At 34.8% G+C, this 19,402-nt stretch overlaps 1 protein-coding gene across 1 annotated transcript; it reads left to right on the top strand.

Moving 5' to 3' along the window:
- The first annotated feature begins 6,731 nt into the window (after positions 1 to 6,731).
- On the top strand, positions 6,732 to 18,455 carry LOC110111807 (protein FRIGIDA). Its single transcript, XM_020843824.2, has 3 exons — positions 6,732 to 8,247; positions 17,170 to 17,345; positions 17,652 to 18,455. Exons 1-3 carry the CDS (start codon positions 6,798 to 6,800, stop codon positions 18,270 to 18,272), a joined length of 2,247 nt encoding a protein of 748 aa, XP_020699483.1. The 5' UTR covers positions 6,732 to 6,797; the 3' UTR covers positions 18,273 to 18,455.
- Positions 18,456 to 19,402: the final 947 nt, after the last annotated feature.

Raw genomic sequence — 19,402 nt, 5'->3', positions numbered from 1 at the left:
CAACTAGTATATCGCTCTGATACCATTTGTAACAATCCAAACTTTTAATTATTGAGCTATTGTCCGCTTTGGCCTAAGGGCCTGTTGGCTCAAGAAAAATGGCACGAGTGCACGAATCCTGTTTTGCAACCTTAGGATTCCATTTCCCTTAAGTCAGATTGAAATTAACTAGATTTCCCCTGAGGGTAGTATCAGGGTTTATAGATCTGGGGTTCTTACTTCCTATAAGCGCAAGCACTCATAGTTAATTACCTCTCTTACTATGTAAGAGAGAACTCTCGATTAAGAATGAATAAATTTTAGATATTTTTAGTCTCAAATGGTGGGAAGATGGAGGTAAACCTGATCAAGATCCCATGATTCCGTCGTCCCGGGTATACCATAGATTTCAATCTGCCAACACTAACAATCGTTGACAGTAGTGTTCATGGAATCTGATTAGTAGCCATGGGTTGCCTCCTCTTAGGGATCCCGAGTAGATTGAAGTGCTTAGATATTGATTTTAGTTTTAATTTAATTTGAGTTGGGGCTTATTACTTCCTTAGAAGTTTCCCGTTAATTTATTTAGTTTGGGGTTTACGGTTCCAATTAGGAATTGCCCCGATAGTTTGTTTAGTTTGGAGCTTACGGCTCCAATTAGGAGTTGCCCGAAGAATTTCAGTTGGATAGGTCTTATGACTTCCTTAGAAGTTGCCTAACGATGGGTCTTACGACCTAGCACTATAAGCTAAGCGACCCGAGTTGTGGGTCTTACAACCTAGTCCTTTAGACTATAATGCCCATGAATTTTAATTGTTTGGGTAAGAATTATAGCTTCCCTTAGGAAGTAGCCTAAAAAGCGGGTCTTACAACTTAATCGTTTAGACTAAGATGCCCATAGGTTTATATTTGATTGTTTAGGGCTTAGGATCATTACTATTTATTTAGCAAATTTCCTAAAATGTGGGGTTTATGACTTCAGTAATTAAGAAGTTGCCCAAAAGCGGGTCTTACAACCTAATCCTATAGACTAAGATGCCCAAGAATTTGAATTTTGATTGGGACTTATAACTTTCATAGAAAGTAGTCCAAATTAATGGGACTTACGGCCACAATTGAAGGTAGCCCAAATTTTTTAGTTGGGTAGGTCTTATTGCTTCCGTAGAAGTTGCCTAATGATTGGTCTTACAACCTAGCACTTTAAGCTAAGTGGCCCGAGTTGTGGGTCTTACAATCTAGTCCTTTTAGACTAGGATGCCCAAGAATTTTAATTGTTTGGGTAGGACTTATAGCTTCCTTTAGGAAGTAGCCTAAAAAGCGGGCCTTACAACTTAATCGTTTAGACTAAGATGCCCATAGGTTTATATTTGATTGTTTAGGGCTTAGGATCATTACTATTTATTTAACAAATTTCCTAAAATGTGGGGCTTATGACTTCAGTAAGAAGTTGCCCAAAAGCGGGTCTTACAACCTAATCATATAGACTAGGATGCCCAAGAATTTGAATTTTGATTGGGACTTATAACTTTCATAGAAAGTAGTCCAAATTAATGGGACTTACGGCCACAATTGAAGGTAGCCCAAATTTTTTTAGTTGGGTAGGTCTTATTGCTTCCTTAGAAGTTGCCTAATGATGGGTCTTACAACCTAGCACTTTAAGCTAAGTGGTTCGAGTTGTGGGTCTTACAACCTAGTCCTTTTAGACTAGGATGCCCAAATGAGAGGTCTAAATTTGTGTTATCTCTTAAATGTTTCCCTCAAAGGTCGGACTTACGACTTCTATTAGAAGTGGCCGGGGTTTTAATTGGGTTTAGGGGTTAGGTCAATTTCTACCTAAAACTTTTCCCTAAGGTCGGGCTTATGACTTTCCTACAAGAGTTGCCGAGTAGTGGGTCTTACAACCTAATTCTTATAAATCAGGCTGCCCGAATGTTTTGAATTTGATTATTTGGAGATTTGTTATTTAGAGAAATTGAAAGAGTTGTAAATTGGTTTTAGTTCGTGATTTTTGACACTTTGGGGTTTTGACACCGGTGTTAGTGTTTTTTTTTTTTTTGTTCTGTGCTTGTAGCATTTTTCCTACTACAGTAGTCCAGTACTCTTCTTGCTTTGAGCACTTCTGCTTTACTAGTTTTATTTATTTTTTTTGTACTTGGCTTTCTTGCTTTACAATATTTCATTCTAAATGTCATAGCTCATATTTCTCAGCATTCATTCAATCTATTTATGTGGTACTGACTCTTCATTTGTTTGTTCGTAGGTGTTCGTAGTCGGTAGTTGCAGCAGTCAGGGCTCGTAGTTACAGAGGATAAAGTCAAAGATAGTTGCAAGAACTCATACAAGAGGGATTTTGGAGAACTTGCAGAAGAGTTCAGTTTGAGAGTTTTAGAGAGTTTTGAGAGTTTGTACAGTTGGAGAATTGGTGAGGATTTTGGAGAGTTTTGAGAGCCTGTATACGTCAAATATTGGACAACATTCTTCCTTTCACTTTTTTCATTTTATTCATTGCATTTTTATTTTATTTTTGAAATTGCTCACTTGATTAATAAAAAAAAATAATAAATCAATTTTGAATTCCACTGCTCTCAAAATTCTTAATAACTCTCAAATCTAAAACTTTTTAGAATTTAAAATTTTCTCAAAAACTGAAATGCTCTAATATTTTAAGTACCTCATGATTTTTTATTAAATTAGTTTTGAAATGATTTATCATGATCTTTATTACCTCAATAATTAGAGGGAGAAGTGATATTTTGAAGGTTAGAGATCCCAAATGTTTTAAGAAGAAATAGTATTTGAAATATCGCAACAATTCAAAGTCTTCTACTCAATATCACTTTCGTTAGAACTTTTGAAGAGATGTCTTATTTAGAGACAGTTAAGGTAGTTTCATTTAAAGTCCTTCGAGTTATCTCAAGAATAAATTTTTTTTGGGCTAAGACGATAGCCAACAAATTATCATTTATGCTGAGCGACACTTGGGAGAGTAATGAGTGTTTGTAACTTCTACACTTTCGCGCATTTGATGACATAGGAGACTTTGAAGATTTCAATTAATCAATCATTTTGATTAATTTTAATCAAAATAATTTCATTAAATCTTCATTAACTAAATTAATTAATTAATACTTAAAAAATTAATTTTGATATTTTAGTTAAATTAAATTTCCCTTTGAATTTTAAGGAACCGATCGGGCATGGGTCGGAGGCGGAAGCCACGCACAGGGGAGAGGAGTTCGGCGTCGAGCGTTCGAGTTCGGCTTGCTGGGGTCGAACGGCGGGGTCGGTCGGCGTCGGATGTGGATTAGGGCGTGGGAGGTGAAGTCGGACAACCACAAGGAGCAGAAGGAGCGACTGTGCCCTCTCTGCCTTCTTGCGAATCAACGAACACGAACAACAACGATGGAAGGAGAAGATGAACGGTGAACCCTAGACGCTCGTGCGAAGCAATGAAGCTGAACAGCGACGAGGAAGCCGAAGAAAAGAGCGTAACTTCTTTTTTCGTGCTATCCTTCTCCCTTTTGTCGCTTTGTATTGTCGGTGCCTCCGAAGAGATGCGTCATTTGGCGACCAACTGCCCGTGGTGGGGCCGGCTTGGAGGTATGTCGGTTGCTCTGATTTTTTTTTCTGTTCTATTTTTTTTATACAGTCAACATGGCCTCATGGTTTTATCTTGTTTGTGTAACTTTCTAAGAGGTCAACATCATAACATTTCTTTGGGACGAGCACACTTAACTGCGGAGTTTTCTAAATAAAACTCCAACAATTACATTACAAGATACATGAATGTTTAAGAGTTTAGCTTCTTTTACTTAAGGGGTTTCACACGATTACTATTGGCTCAATAAACAAAGTTATCCCTTTTTACCCGATAGCATAATTATAACTTCTTATAACTCTCAATTATTGCATAACATGAATTAATAAAGGATAACACCTAACCATAATATTTTTAAAAAAAAATCCATTGGCTCACCATCTCGTATTAGTCAATCAATCTCCAACCAATGGGCCGACTAATATTTACTTATCTTTCACACACACATTAATATCATAATATTATAATAATAATAGCGATCAACAATTACTAAATCACATATTTATTTTAATTATTAATGCTTATATTAACACTATGCTTAGATAAAACCACTTAATACATATACAATGCAAATCTTCATAATTCAATAAATTAATTTTACCTAGTTAAAGTCGTAAATATTACAGTCAAAATATTCAAGATAATCAGTATGATAACATACAAAAAATGTACGATAAAAGTTTAATAAAGCAAGAGAAAATACAACAAAATTAATATTGAGGATAATTCAGTGATCAAAATCAAATTCTTTGAAATCAATATAAGACTAGAATCACTACCTCGATCTAAATAATTTTCGTAAAAGCAGCAAAGTGATATGGAGACTAAAAAATTCAAATTTCATTTTCTGTCTACCACGTTGCAAGTCAAGCATGAATTTAATTTTTTTTAATATGTTATCAGAAATTCATATAATTACAATTGTTAAGGGCTAGAATATACGTGACGATAAAGTTAGAAAGTTTTCGTCTCAATATTGTGCTGATATCCTGCACACAAACAGAAGATGAAAGAACATCAATATTTTTACGTGAAAGCCCCTAGAAAGAGAAAAAACACGGGTCCACGTCTAGTTGAAAGAATTTCAATAGTATTTGCTCGAGGTATAAGAGGCTGACTCATCCTTAAAACTTAGGACAATCAGATTACAATAATCCACTCTCGGATTGAAATTCAGCTACAAATAAGAATTTGAGATTTGACAATGTTGGGTATTCAGGCTGAATCCCAAAGTCACATGGAAATCAGATAGAATTCCGGCGTCACTTGGATATCGGGCGGAACTCCGACGTCAGTTGAAAGCCAGACGAAACTCCGGCGTCACTTGAAAGTCGGCTAGAACTCTGGCGACACTTGAAAGTCAGACGAAACTCCGGGGTCACTTGAAAGTGAGGCGGAACTCTGACGTCACTTGAAAGTTCAACGAAACTTCGAGGTCACTTGAAAGTCACGCGGACCTCCGATGTAACTTGAAAGTTGGTCGAAACTCTGGCGTCACTTGAAAGTCGAGCGTAACTCCGGCGTCACTTGAATGTCGGGCAGAACTCCGATCTCATTTGAATTTAGGCGAAACTCCAGCATCACTTGAAAGTCGGGCGGAACTCTGATATCACTTGAAAGTATGGCGGAACTCCATCGTCACTTGAAAATCGGGCGGAACTCCGGTGGTGGTCGAGGAGTTTCTTCCCTCATTCTCTTCTCCTCTTCTCTTCTTCTTCATCTCTTCTTGCTTGACTCACCTCTTAAGAGAAATGAGGAGATATTTATAGTTTTTTGAGAGTGCCATGACCCATAAATAAGATGAGGATCAAGGGCAAATGTGGAGTGGTTTGGATGGACGACCGATATTGAATCCCTTGATCATGGACCATTCGTCAGACATTTGAAACTCTTAATGATATCATAATTTGGTGATTTTGGGCTCGTTGGATTCTTCTCGTCGAGCCGCTCGATTTGACTATAAGCATGTCATGTTTTGAAACCGTTTGGTGATCCAAATTGTGGTTTGAACCTTCCAATAGCGCTTCGGTCTTCGATTTGGACCCATTTGGGCTTAGATTGAGTTGAATTTGATGTCGTTGGGTTCATATTTTCGATGACGCTCAATTCGACTATAAGTTTATTGAAATAGGAGTTAAGATGGTCTCCAAATTAATTTTTGAAGTTTCCAACTTGATGTTATCTCGAGATTCGTGCTCAATCAAGGTAAATTTTTGGTAATATATCAACATTGAAAGCAAATGTACAAACTAAATACATTTAAAAACTTTCATCATTTTCATTCATCAAAAGTTGGTTTACAATAGCCAGAAGGTCACTTGTAACATCGATTTATCTCAACAAACTCCTGATAACAAAATAATAAAATAAAATACATAAAGTCAAAAGAAAAACCTGAAGATCGTGACATCCTCACTCCACAAAATCCTGTTCTCTTTCCTGACCTAAAATCATTCAAATCCATATTTTGTGGAGTGAGGTTATTAGGATTTTCAAGATTTTCTTTTGATTTATATATTTTGCTTTATTATTTTGTAGGCATAAATTTATTGAGATATATCAATATTATAAGTGATCTCTTAGCTAAGATAAATTAAAATTTAATGAATAAATGTATTGAAAGATTTTGATGTAGATGATTTTTAGATTTGCTTTAGTTGCGCTAATGATATATATTAATGATTTTATAAAAAAATATTGATAGACTAAATTAGAGATAAGAGATACAATTCTTTCAATTTAAATTATGGGTCATCACATATTTGGGGCATGAAACATTCTTCGAAACTTGCTTATATTTCGGAGCAATGACCAAATAATAATTGAAGAAGTTTTTAATCACAAGTAAAAAATAATTTGATCAATGCTTATAAAGTTTTATTTTATTTGTTGAAGGTACTAATAACCTCATTAAATAAATAATTTATTAAATTCATCCTCATTTACCCTAAAAATTATAATAATTTAAAATACAAAAAAGTTAAATAATTTAGAATAATAAAAAGTTATAACACACAAATATAAATCGCCTAATCCCCCAATGAATATTTATGGTATGAGTATCTAAAAATATTTTCCCAAAAAAAAAAGTATCTAAAAATAAACCCCGTAAGAACCCTAAAAAATTAATTCCTTCTATTTAAAGCAATCGAAAAAGCCCTCAAAATAATTATAAAGGAATTCTGCAGAGGGCTTCGTCATCCTCTCTGCTAGGTCGGTGATGGCCTGCGAAGTAAACGAGGAAGAGTACGAGGATTATGAGGAAGTGGAATTGGTAGAAGACGTAGAAGGCGAAGATTATGAGGAAGCATTTGAAGAGGAGGAGGCGGAGGTAGAACAGAACGAGGAGGAGAAGGAGATAGAACAGAACGAGGAGGAAGAGATAGAACAAAATAAGGAAGAAGAGGAGGAGATAGAACCAAGCGAGGAAGAGGAGGAGATAGAACCAAGCGAGGAAGAGGAGGAGGAGGAGATAGAACCAATCGAGGAAGAAGAGGAGGCGGAGATAGAACAAAATAAGGAAGAAGAGGAGGAGATAGAACCAAGCGAGGAAGAAGAGGAGGAGGAGATAGAACAAAATAAGGAAGAAGAGGAGGAGATAGAACCAAGCGAGGAAGAAGAGGAGGAGGAGGAGATTGAACAAAACGAGGATGAGGAAGAAGAGGAGGAGATAGAGCAAAAAGATGAAGAGGAGGAGATAAAGCAGAACAACAAGGAGGTGGAGATCGAACGAAACGAGGAAGAGGAGGAGGATGAGAAGAAAGCGGTTAAAGTTCTGAAAGTTAAAGAAGAAGAACAATCTATTGAAGACCCAGTAAGGAAGGAAAAGAAATCGGCAAATCCTGAAAATATGTCGGAATCGGAAGGAAAGGCGCTCCCACGGCGCACGGCGTTTCCCCCTTTCCTCCAGTCTGTGAGCGATCTAGAAAAGCTCCATTGCGCTCTCTCAAAGTTCCTATACCAATGGAATTGTCTCAATCAATCGCTTGACTCGATCGGCGCCGCCATCGATGCACACGCACCACCCCAGCACGATGTACGTTCGCCCGAGCAAGAGAAGGATGAGCTCATCGAGCAAAAGAAAGAGAAGGACGATAGAAGCGAACAGGATAAGGAGAAGGATGAGCGTAGCGAGCAGGAGAAGGAGAAGGATAAGCGCAGTTGCGAGATCCTTTGCGAACAGATGCAGGGGAAAGCACTTCGGAAGTACATTGAATCTAATTTCTACGCTGTCGATCGTCTTCGTCAAGAGGTGCCTGAGGCCCTCCGCCGCTTCCGAGACCCGGAACAGCTCGTGTTTAAAGCCATAGGAGAGTTTTGGAAGGAGGGAAGCCGGCCTTCCAAAATCAACCCGCCTCTTCTTTTGCCTCGCCGCGGGAGCATTCTTTTGCTAGAGTTTTTTGTGCTCTCGGGCCGTCCCACTGTAGCAGACTCTTCGGTGAAGCAAAAGGCAAAGCTTGGAGCCCTAAGCTGGTTGAAGCGGCTTGTTAAGGAAAACATCGAGTCTGCAACCGCAGTGGATTCCCTTGGCCTCATCCTATACCTAGCATGTTTTGGCATTCCAAAGGAATTTGGTTCCAAGGATCTCTGCGTCCTTCTCCTGAAGAGTAATCTGAAGATAAATATCGATGTCTTCCTTAAGTCAAGCATCCTAGTTGAGAGGATCCCGGGTACAATAACAGCTTCTTCCTGAATTTTCTAAATATATATTTTGTTTGAAATGTCAAAGATGAAATATCAAACCCTACTTAGTGATTAGAAACTTATGCGCTACAAAATTGCTGATAGGATATTTGTTCAATAATTAATTATTTAAAATCACTTTTATTTGGTATTGATCCAACTCGTTGAATTTTGCTTCATGAAATTAGTGCTCCTAGCAAAGTTTGCCATGTGAATGAAAAAGCCACTTGAAACTTTCTTTCAAATTCAGCCTGGGTTGACATGAAGGTGACTTTTTGCCATTATTTGCATAGCACCACTTTTATTTTTGATAAAGCTACTGATCCAGCCACCACATATATATTTTTTTGGACATTTAGGCCATTTAAGGCAAACTAACACACAACGCATACACAAAGACTCGAATCCAAGACCTCTTAGTTGGAAGCCTAAGCTCTCAACCAATAGGGCAACATGAGCTGTGCCGGCCACCACATATACTAATCGCAATACTACCGCCTCAACTGTACAAAGCCTGCTCCACTCCTTTGATTCCTTGCCATAGCTGCAGAACACTTAGGCTTGGTTTGGGTCAACTTTCTTGTTGATTCTTAAAGCAACTTTTTAGTACAAGAAAGCCGTCCCAAACGAAGCCTTAATCTCAGTCATTCATATATAACAACCTGTTTTATTTACAACCATTAGATACATTTATGTTTACTGTTTGTGATGTATTTATAGTAGTAGTATACATATGCTGTAATGTGTGATAGATACAATGGTTGTTTTTTACTCATAGCTTTGTATTATTTTATCTTCTTTCAATATCAGTAAAACCTGCTTCTACAATTGTAACTTTAGATGCCTATAAGAGTATCTAGCATTGTTGTGACTGATAATCATATGACTGTATCCAATGTAGAAGAATTATTGGTAAAACTAATTGAAAAAGTAAAAAATAAAGACCATAATTATGGAAACTGGCTGTAGAGAAAGGTGTTTAGTAACTTGAGCGTTGTTTTCATTGTCAACCAATTCTTAACCTTGGTTGTTACATGTTTCTTGATTGAAGGAAAAAAATAATTAATTATTCGTCTCGCAAAAGCTGGCTTCATATTCAACTTAAATAAATAATAAAGAAAAATTCATAGTTAGGGTCACTTATGATGATAGTATTTGCCGGTCATAGTTAATTGTCTAGAGGTGCTATATTTTGATAGTATGGATCTGCAGAATGAAGATGCACTAGTTTGCCACTTCACCTTTTTATTATTCTCTTTGCTAGCTGGGAGGCTAACCGCAATGGAAATATTTTTGTTGCGCCGTACTACCATCATGCACTTTCAATGTCTGTGTGGCATATGCTTTTATTGGTACATGGAGCAATAATAAGAAAAGATGCAAGGTTTCGATCTCCTTTTGGTGGCATCACTGTATGCTTGCCCAAGTTTTACCTATGGATAGTTTCTCCATATGTCTGATTGATAGTTCTGAGGAGGAATGCATGAGGAATCGGAACCAATTCTGACATTTATAGCATAAAACATCCTATAAATTTAGTTTTGAGGCTTTATGCTTGCTTGTGTGATGATAGGTTAGTGGGGTAGTGAGACAGGATGACCTTGAGAGAACTACAAATGACAGTGATGATGGAAAAATTTGTAGGATTGATAAAAGTAAGGAGGAAATCTTAAGATTAGCTAACTTTTTCTTATCCAAATTATTTTGGATTAGCTTAATGAATTCTCGTTTTCAATTCTTTCTTATTGAGTGTTGTTTGAAGTGTTAAACTTAAACATATTCTTTTTAAATCATTTTGAAGAACTTTTGTTTATTTTAGCGCAGGGCTATCATTTCTTGTTTATAAAGCTCCAAGAATAATCTCTCTTATCTAATTGGCGTATTTTTATTATTCTTCATGCATGTTTGGACCATTAACATATATTTTTGAATAATCTTATCTTAAGTAAATGATATTCTAAAATTTTCTTTAATAATCATTCCTTAATTTATTATTTTTAATTTTTCCATTTATCCATCTTAACATTCTTATTTATACCAATCTCATTTTTTCTATCATAGGGTTTTTACCGCCCAATACTCGAATCAATATAACATCATCGACTAAATGTATGGTTTTATAAAATATACCTTTAAGTGCTTATGATATCCTCTCTTCTTATAACATTTTAGAGACACTTTTCTATCTTAACCACTAAACTTTAACTTAAAAAGTTATTATCATCATCATCCATATCCCTAATGTTTTGTATAATAAATCCAATATACTTAAACTTATCAAATTGCATATCACTTTATCTCTCAAATAGTATTGAGTGATAATTATTAATATTATTCTCTAAAAATGGATTTCACTCGTGCAATCTTTTTTCTACTATTTTTAAAGTCTCAACCTTTTAAATATTTTCTTTGCAATTATTTTAATATATATCTCACTGATTAGCACTGCCGTATGCCAAAAGTATACAAAAAGCACTTCACTATAATGATTCTTTTTAAGCATCTCTATTATAAATACAAAACGATATGAACTGAATGATGGTTTTTGATGTAATCTTACTGTAATTTAGAATTCTTTGGCCACCACTTAGTCACTTTCAATACCAATGATTCATTATACATGTCTTAATTAACTTCAACATATCGTTTACACATGCTATTCCTCTTTAATGCACATGAAACCAATTATCATAATTCTTGATCATTTGTCTTTTACAAGTCAATAAAAATCATTTGAAGATCCGTTCTTTGCTCTCAATACTTTTCTTTTAATTCTTTTAGAGAACAATTCTTTTCCTTTTAGATTTTTCATGAAATCAAAATGATTCTCCTAAGTTGATTTCAAGTTTCTAAGTTTATGTTACATTAATTGATTATTTTATTTAATCTCATTACTTATAAAATTAATTCCTTTATTGTTAAAATGATTTTGAACATGTTTTGTGTTCTTAAAAAATATTTATACTAGAATGCTTCTCCAATCATTAAACACCTCTGTCTTTAAAATGTCATTAAAAATAATTTGTACCTAAAGTTTTACTTTTTATGTATTTTCTTTAGAGGTATCTTAAGTTCATTTTTTTGGATTAATCCTTAATATACCTCATTAATTTGTTCTCTACACAATTCTAAGATAATTTTTTCTTTGGGACTACTACTTAGGGTTTGTTTGTAATGGCTTTAGTTGTCTATAAAATTATTTATTGACTTTTGTAGGAAAAATAGAAATTTTGACAATTGTCTGGAACTATAGGTTTTTTGTCTCTAGAGAAAGTCATCCAATATCTTTCTTACTACTACCACACTCTAGCAAATCTATATGTGAAAAGCTTATTATTTCTAAAAATTAGCAAGTTGTGGCCAAACAGAAGTGTGACAATGGTTTGTAAAATAAGAAAACTAAAAGCCTCACGAAGAGTGTAGTAAGCAAAACAAAAACTGCATATTTTGATGATTTATATAATAGACTTTGATAAAAAAAGTGAAAATAAAATATATATAGATTAACTAAGACAATAGATAAGAGATTTAAAGATTTGAACAAATTAGATGCATTAGAGGCAAAAATAACAATATCTTAGTTAAAGATGAAGACATCAGGAAAAGATAAAAAAGTTATTTTGATAAATTATTAAGAGTGCATTTGGGATAGATTTCTATTTTTTCCCTCTCTTGAAAAGCACCTTTACTTTTCTTAATAGCATTATATATGTTCTCAATCAATCACCAAGTTTTCTTTTCTTGTTAATGCTTGATATATTTATAGACTCTCTCCTAAAACTCATATTTTACCTTTTGTAAAAAAGAAACTAACCATCTTATCTATATATTTTTTTATTAGATCAACTAAATATCTAATTTTTTTCCTTTAGTAATATATCTTGAAATATTAATAATTTATTATTTTTCAAAATTTGCCACTTTATTCTATGATAATTATTTCCTTATAATTATACATCTACAATTAATACTTTATATCGTGTGGTCAAACTCTATAGATTCTCACATTACATCTACCTTCTTTTTCATACCAATCAGGAATCCTATCATAGCTATTTTACTAAAAACCTATATATCTATTTAAGTTTTCTCTAATGAACACTCTTTCATCATAATAGTTCACTCATCTCTTCCTAAAATTGATTTTTTAATGTTGGTAAAATTAGGAAACAATATTTATTTCTATATTGAGCTAAGTTGAAATGAAAGCAAGTAAACTAGGAATATATGTTTGAGTTAAAAACTCCATTATTTTAGCCGTTGACGCCACTTTGATTCTTGCTGTCGTTTCTCCTAATTGACATTATCCACGATACTTCATCATAGCCATAATCCAGGCCTTCAGAAAATCAATTCCTCAATTCATACTTTTAGCTGGTTTCCTGCCTATTTCATCCAACACTAATTACCCATGTGTGCTGTACATGGATTTTGTATTGCCTTATTTGTTTTAATTGGAACATCAATTCATTCTATAGCTGCTGTACTAAGAAAATTTGGGATGTTGTCCAAGAGATCTACTGTGATTTAGAAAATACAATCCATTTTTTTGAAAATTAGATGTAAAATTAGAAATGCCTGGCAATGAAAAATCTTTTGCACCAAATTCTACTAATTGAGTTTTGGTTGGAAATGGATCTATTCTATGAAGTCAAATAGAGTTGTTTCGAGTGATGTAGAAAATACAAAAATATATTGAAGAAAGAATGGGTGTTTGATTTTTTTTTCCCAAGAGCTCAGCTCTGCTTTAGATGAAATTTGATGAAGATTACTTGAAATGAAACCTTTTTTGTAATTCAGGTCTTCTTTATTGATGTAAGGAGAGAAGAAAGTAGATGATGGGTAATAATGAGTTGAACACCAAACTTATTAGATATCAAAAGATCGACACTCACTAGTTTCAGAATATGCTAGATCCACAACTATGGTTGCCTTCAAGAAGCATGGAGGGAAGCTCTTAAGTCAAAGAAAAGGTATAGTAGCACTGCCATAATTCATATTACAACGTGATCAATGTTGGGAGATACTGGTGGAAGTAAGATTTTGTAAAAAAAAATTGAATGTCTTCTTTCTCTTACAATTTAGACAAACATAGATAGAACCAACAATACTATTATAAGAGACACACTTAACAACTTCAACTTGTAAAAAAAAAACAACACTTTCATAGGACATAACACCATACAAATTATAAATATTAAAAGAAGAAGGATATAGATGGGGTGGGAACTGTTGATAGAGAAGAAGAGGTAGAAAAACAAGACAAAATAGTAGAGAGGAAGGGGAAAGGAGGCTAGGTCGCAAGCTAGAATAAAATCTGCATGTTACATTCCAAAAATCAGTCACACACTCAAAACAATGAAAACCAGCTCCTATTTATAGGGAAAAAAGGGAAAAACAATAAATGGGAAAAAAACAAAAAATGCAAGTAATTAAAGCACCTCTCATCCAACCAATAGGAGCGCCTCAAAACTGCAGCAAATAGGGACCGAAGGGACAACTACCAAGGGGGAAACCGAAGCACCAAGGGGGGAAAAACCAAAGCATCAACACATCTTTTAATGATCAGGAAAAAAAAAGAACTGCAGCAAAACCAAAAGGACAGCTAGCTTGCCTACATCAGATACGTTACAAACTAAAAATTTGAAATCCTCAAATCCATAAAGGGGTCGAGCTAGACAACTCATATTGACGAAATGGATATAACTAAGTTTCTATGTTTCACTTTTGAACACATGTAGACACTTTACCAACTATTTAATCAACCAAAGAAAAAAGAATGAAGGCCAGACTCAAGGCACAAAAAAGTCTATGTTTGCTTGCTTTTGCTTGACGTGGTAGACATGGTAAAGATGGAAAAAGCAACCTCTTTTATAAAATTGCAAAGAAATTTTGGGATGTTGTCCAAGAGATCTACTATGATTTAGAAGTACAACCCAATTTTTAAAAATTAGATGTAAAATTAGAAATGCTTGACAACATAAAAACTTTGTCACCAAATACTACCAATTGAGTTTTGGTTGGAAATGGATCTATTCTATGAAGTCAAATAGAGTTGTTTCAAGTGATGAAGAAAATATAGAAATATATTGAAGAAAGAATGAGTGTATGATTTTTTTCCAAGAGCTTAGCTCCACTCTAGATGAAATTTGAGGAAGATTACTTGTAATGAAACCTTTTTTGTAATTCATGTCTTCTTTGTTGATGTAAGGAGAGAAGAAAGTTGATGATGGGTAATGACGAGTAGAACACCAAACTTATTAGATATCAAAAGTTCTGCACTCACTAGTTCCAGGACATTCTTGATCCAAAACTAGGGTTGCCTTCAAGAAGTATGGAGGTCGAAGCTCTCAAGTCAAAGAAAATGTATAGTAGCATTGCCACAATTCATATCACAACATGATCAGTGTTGGAAGGTATGTTATAAACTAGAAATTCGAGAGCCTCAAATCCAGAAAGGGTTTGAGCTAGACAACTCATATCGGCGGAATAGATAACTATGTTTCCATGTTTCACTTTTGAACACATGTAGACACTTACCAACTATTTAATCAACCAAAGAAAAAAGAATGAAGGCGAGGCTCAAGGCACAAAAAAGTTTATGTTTGCTTGCTTTTGCTCGACATGGTAAATATTGGAAGAACCAACCTCTTCTATGAAATTACAAAGAAAATTTGGAATGTTGTCCAAGAGATCTACTGTTATTTCGAAAATACAACCCACTTTTTTTGAAAATTAGATGTAAAATTAGAATACCTGACAACGAAAAACCTTTGTCACCAAATACTACCAATTGAGTTTTAGTTGGAAATAGATCTTTTCTATAAAGTCAAATAGAGTTGTTTCGGGTGAGGGAGAAAATACAAAAATATATTGAAGAAAGAATGGGTGCTTGATTTTTTTTTTTCAAGAGCTCGGCTCATCTCTAGATGAAACTGAGAAAGATTACTTGAAATGAAACCTTTTTTGTAATTCATGTCTTCTTTGTTGATGTAAGGAGAGAAGAAAGTAGATGATGGGTAATGGCGAGTCGAACACCAAACTTATTAGATATCAAAATATCGGCACTCAATAGTTTGAGGACATGCTTGATCCACAACTATGGTTGCCTTCAATAAGTATGGGGGTTGAAGTGCTTAAGTCAAAGAAAAGGTATAGTAGCACTACCACAATTCATATCACAGCGTGATTAGTGTTAGGAGATATGTTATAAACTAGAAAATTGAGATCCTCAAATCCATAAAGGGGCCGAGTTGGACAACTCATATTGACAAAATAGATATAACTAAGTTTCTATGTTTAACTTTTGAACACATGTAGACACTTTGCCAACTATTTAATCAACCAAAGAAAAAAGAATGAAGGCGAGGCTCAAGGCACAAAAAAGTCTATGTTTGTTTGATATGGTAATGCAAGTTATTCCTTATTCTAAAAAATTGAAACATGTTGGATTATTGACATATGCGCATTAGATCATATGATGGGTTCACTCCAATCATTTGAATTTACACTAAGATTGATTACCTTATTGATATTTGAGTGACTAATGGTAAGAAATCTTTAACATTGGTATGAGGAAAGGTTTACTTATGAGGTCTACTATTGAAGTATGTTTTATGCATGTTCAAGTTAATTTACCCTTATTATTCGTTAGTAAGTTGGCCAAATGTATGAAATGTAAAGTAATTTATATCTTCTCTTATTGTAATTTTCAGGTCCAAGTTTTGGAAAAGTTTATTGACAGCACTAATGAAAAGAATGGGTTATACCAATTTATCACCAACAAAACTCCTCATAATCTCCATAATACCATGGGTTACTCTCCGCTCTCAAACTCCAAATTATGTTATGATATAAGTGTATAGGATATTCTTGTTTTTTCCTTTTAAAAAAACTTATTAATAAAATTGTTCTCTCTTTCACTCCACCTTGTGTCTTTGGCTTTTTGTTATAATAAAATTAAGTCAAAGCTAAGATGAAAATTATTTAGAAATATTTTGACAAAATAGGATTAGCACAACAATTTAGCTATAAATATGAATGAATGATGATTTATGATTGAATATCAAGCCCAAATAGCATGAATTAGGGGTGTAAGTGAGTCAAGTTGGCTTGTGAGACTCAAACTTGACTCTCTCACAAGTCGAGCTTAAGTGGTTTTTAGCTTGTTGTCTTGATTAGAAACTCTAAATGCGTTTTTGTCCATGTGTTTTTTTTTTTAAATTTTAAACTCAGTTTCCCGCTACTTTCTAGCACTCATGTTGCTAAACCTATCGATGCATTCTACAACAAACTCCTGCCGTGATTTCTGTTGGACTAATCGATGTCTTCTATAATGAACAACAAACCTCAGTGGTGACTTCTATTGGGCATGTTGATGCCTTCTACAACGAAGTCCATCCACAAACTTTTGCAACTGGACCCGTTGATGCCTTCTATGGTCTTATCGCTTCATTTTCCTATGTAGGTCTTGACGTCCTATCGCTGCCATTCTCCAGCGTGATCCCGAGCAAGCTACCTCGTTGTGTCCTCCCGCGAGGTCACAAGGCTCTCGTGCCCACTATTTTTCTATCAAGCTTAGCTTGAGCTCACTAAAAGAACTATGAGTTCGAGCCTACCTCTAAGTATATAAAGTTGAGATTGAGCTAGTTTTGAATCGAGCTCGATTTGACTCTTTTACACCCCTAACCTGAAGTCTTATAACTATTTTCTTACAACAGTAGGTTTTCTAAAGATCATTATCCTTAATGGAATAAATTGTATTAATGTTTTCTGCACATTGCAATATGTAGTTGCTTGTGTTTATAAAATATATATATATATATATATATATATATATTATTGTTTAGCAATATCGACAAAAAATTGAACTCGTTCATATGGATGTAGCTGATTCTTATTCTTTGCAGGTGTTATCAAGGATTTAATCAGAGGGGAAATGTATCTTGAAGCTGCTGAACTTTCTTGCTATTTTGGGCTAACTGATACATTCCCCCCGTTGCCTTTGTTGTCATCCGGTGTAGCAAAAGTCCTTCAAACTGGAACGCAAGAGCGACAAAAATATCGAGATTTGCCAAAGTCAAAGGTATGATCTATCTTCTTTTAGCGCAAATCACTGACAACTTAGAAAACTCTGACTGAAGCATCCTTGAATTCACGCAATCATCTTCGAGTGCAATGACTCAAAATCTTGATATTTATGCCATTTTAAATAATTTTTCTCATCGCATTGTACCGATTGTTGATTTTTAATGAAAATTTTAATAAGAAGTTTGAGAACTGATAACTGATAAGAGTATGCACCTTCTGCTGCTATTACGCTCAGTAAACTATAATTTCATTATACATTCGAAGCTACTTTTATAATATATTCTTATTTAATTTGTCATAGAACGAAGCCTATATCCGGGAATTAAAATCACTGAGATCAGTTGTCCAGTGTCTCAAGGACCACAATTTTGTCGAACGTAAATTCGATTCTATAAGCCTTACTGAAAGGATTTCTAAATTAGAAAGAATCGTTGAGAAGGCTGAAAAGCCAGTCGAGAACAAGATTCGGAAGAGAAAAGCTAAACATCTTAAGGCCGGCAAGAAATCTAAATCTCAATCCAAAGAATCAGTTCCTTCTACATCAGAAGCAGCCCAACTTGCTCCTTCACGTATGATTCAGGATAAACCAGAGCCAGGATTTCCATCACAGCCTCTATTTCCTGAGTCAAAAGTAGAAAATTATGTTCTTTCAGCAGAAGTTAGTAACACCAGAGATTATCCTTATCTTTGGGAAAGAAAATATTTTGACTCTTCAACCGGTTACAGATCTTTGGCCATGGAATATTCTTCAGCTCAACATTTCAGTCAGCCACAGCCTTCTTTATACGGAAATAGTGGTGGGATTACGGGTCGAAATCTGTATCAGTTTGCTGATACTGCCATTCAAGAAGAAGCACAACTCGCTAAATCCAGTAGATGCAGCAACACTTCTCCATCTGGTTCTAAGTTTGGTCGCTACTGATTCAACGTGGTGGCTTTTGTTCTGGCTTTACCTTTTTAACTTGTTTTATAAGATTATATGTTTTATTATGAGTAGGATGTTTTAATGATAGTGAACTGTAAACCATTGTAATTCAGGGATGTATGAAAATGTATTGGTGTTCTTCTGTGGCCATATCTTGACTTGAAAATTTCACCAAATATATATTTCTGTGTTGATGTTATTCATCTCCTGAAAATATTTTTATATAACATGTGTTTTCCTTATATTTTTTTGAACAATCTTTTTTATAAATTATTTGCGGATTTAGCAGATAGTATAAGCAATAACTCTTATACTGCCATAGCCGCACAGCTCCTCAACTCCTGTCACCTGTGCAGCTTTTGTCTGCCATCAACAGTACTACATTAATCCTCACCATTGAACTCTAACTGATTTTGATCTCACCGTCCATAGCTTTCTTAGCCATATGCATATATTGTAAATGCCAAGGAGATGAATATAGATCAGATCATATTTTGGCTCGGTATTTTCTTCCTCTGCTGCATTTTATCTTCCTTCTGCTCTATCCTTTAGTTCTCTGTTTCTGTTGTATGCTTTGATTTGCAGGTTAAAGCTGAAGAAAGTTATCATGGTATCAGAGCATCAGGCATACATTCTCACAGTTTTTATTCCAGTAAACTCAAAGATTTCAAGAGATGAGTACAGCAGAATCTTCCACCAACTCTGCTCTAGCTTCTTCCCAAGTACCGGTCAAAATGAGTGAAGTAACGATCCCCTCTCAACTAAAATTTCTCATGCTTAATGTGAAAGGCTGTGATGAATGCCCAGTTAAATGTTGACAACTATCCTCTTTGAACATCCCAAGTGCTGAAACTGTTCACCGCGAATGGCTTTGACGGATACTTGGATGGATCTACGCCAAAACCAGTAAAACATATAGTTTCAGAATCTGGACAAATCATCCCGAATCCACAGTATCACACTTGATCCTTATAGATCAAAATTTCGCTGCAGCTCTCTATTCGATCATCTCACTAAGTCTCTTACCTTACATTCTCAACTTGGAAACATGTGTGGATATTTGGAAAACAATTGAGCGGAGACTGCAGTCTCCTTAAAGAGCGAACTGCATCACATCTCAATGAAGG

Source organism: Dendrobium catenatum, unplaced genomic scaffold (genome assembly GCF_001605985.2).
Source record: "Dendrobium catenatum unplaced genomic scaffold, ASM160598v2 fragScaff_scaffold_621, whole genome shotgun sequence".
Taxonomy (NCBI): Eukaryota; Viridiplantae; Streptophyta; class Magnoliopsida; order Asparagales; family Orchidaceae; genus Dendrobium; species Dendrobium catenatum.
This window is presented reverse-complemented; position numbering and strand designations above follow the sequence as displayed.

Coding starts and splice junctions, on each gene's coding strand:
- LOC110111807 (XM_020843824.2), top strand. CDS start 6,798: ATGGCCTGCGAAGTAAACGAGGAAGAGTACGAGGATTATGAGGAAGTG. Junction 8,248..17,169: donor CCTAGTTGAGAGGATCCCGG/GTACAATAACAG, acceptor TATTCTTTGCAG/GTGTTATCAAGGATTTAATC. Junction 17,346..17,651: donor GAGATTTGCCAAAGTCAAAG/GTATGATCTATC, acceptor AATTTGTCATAG/AACGAAGCCTATATCCGGGA.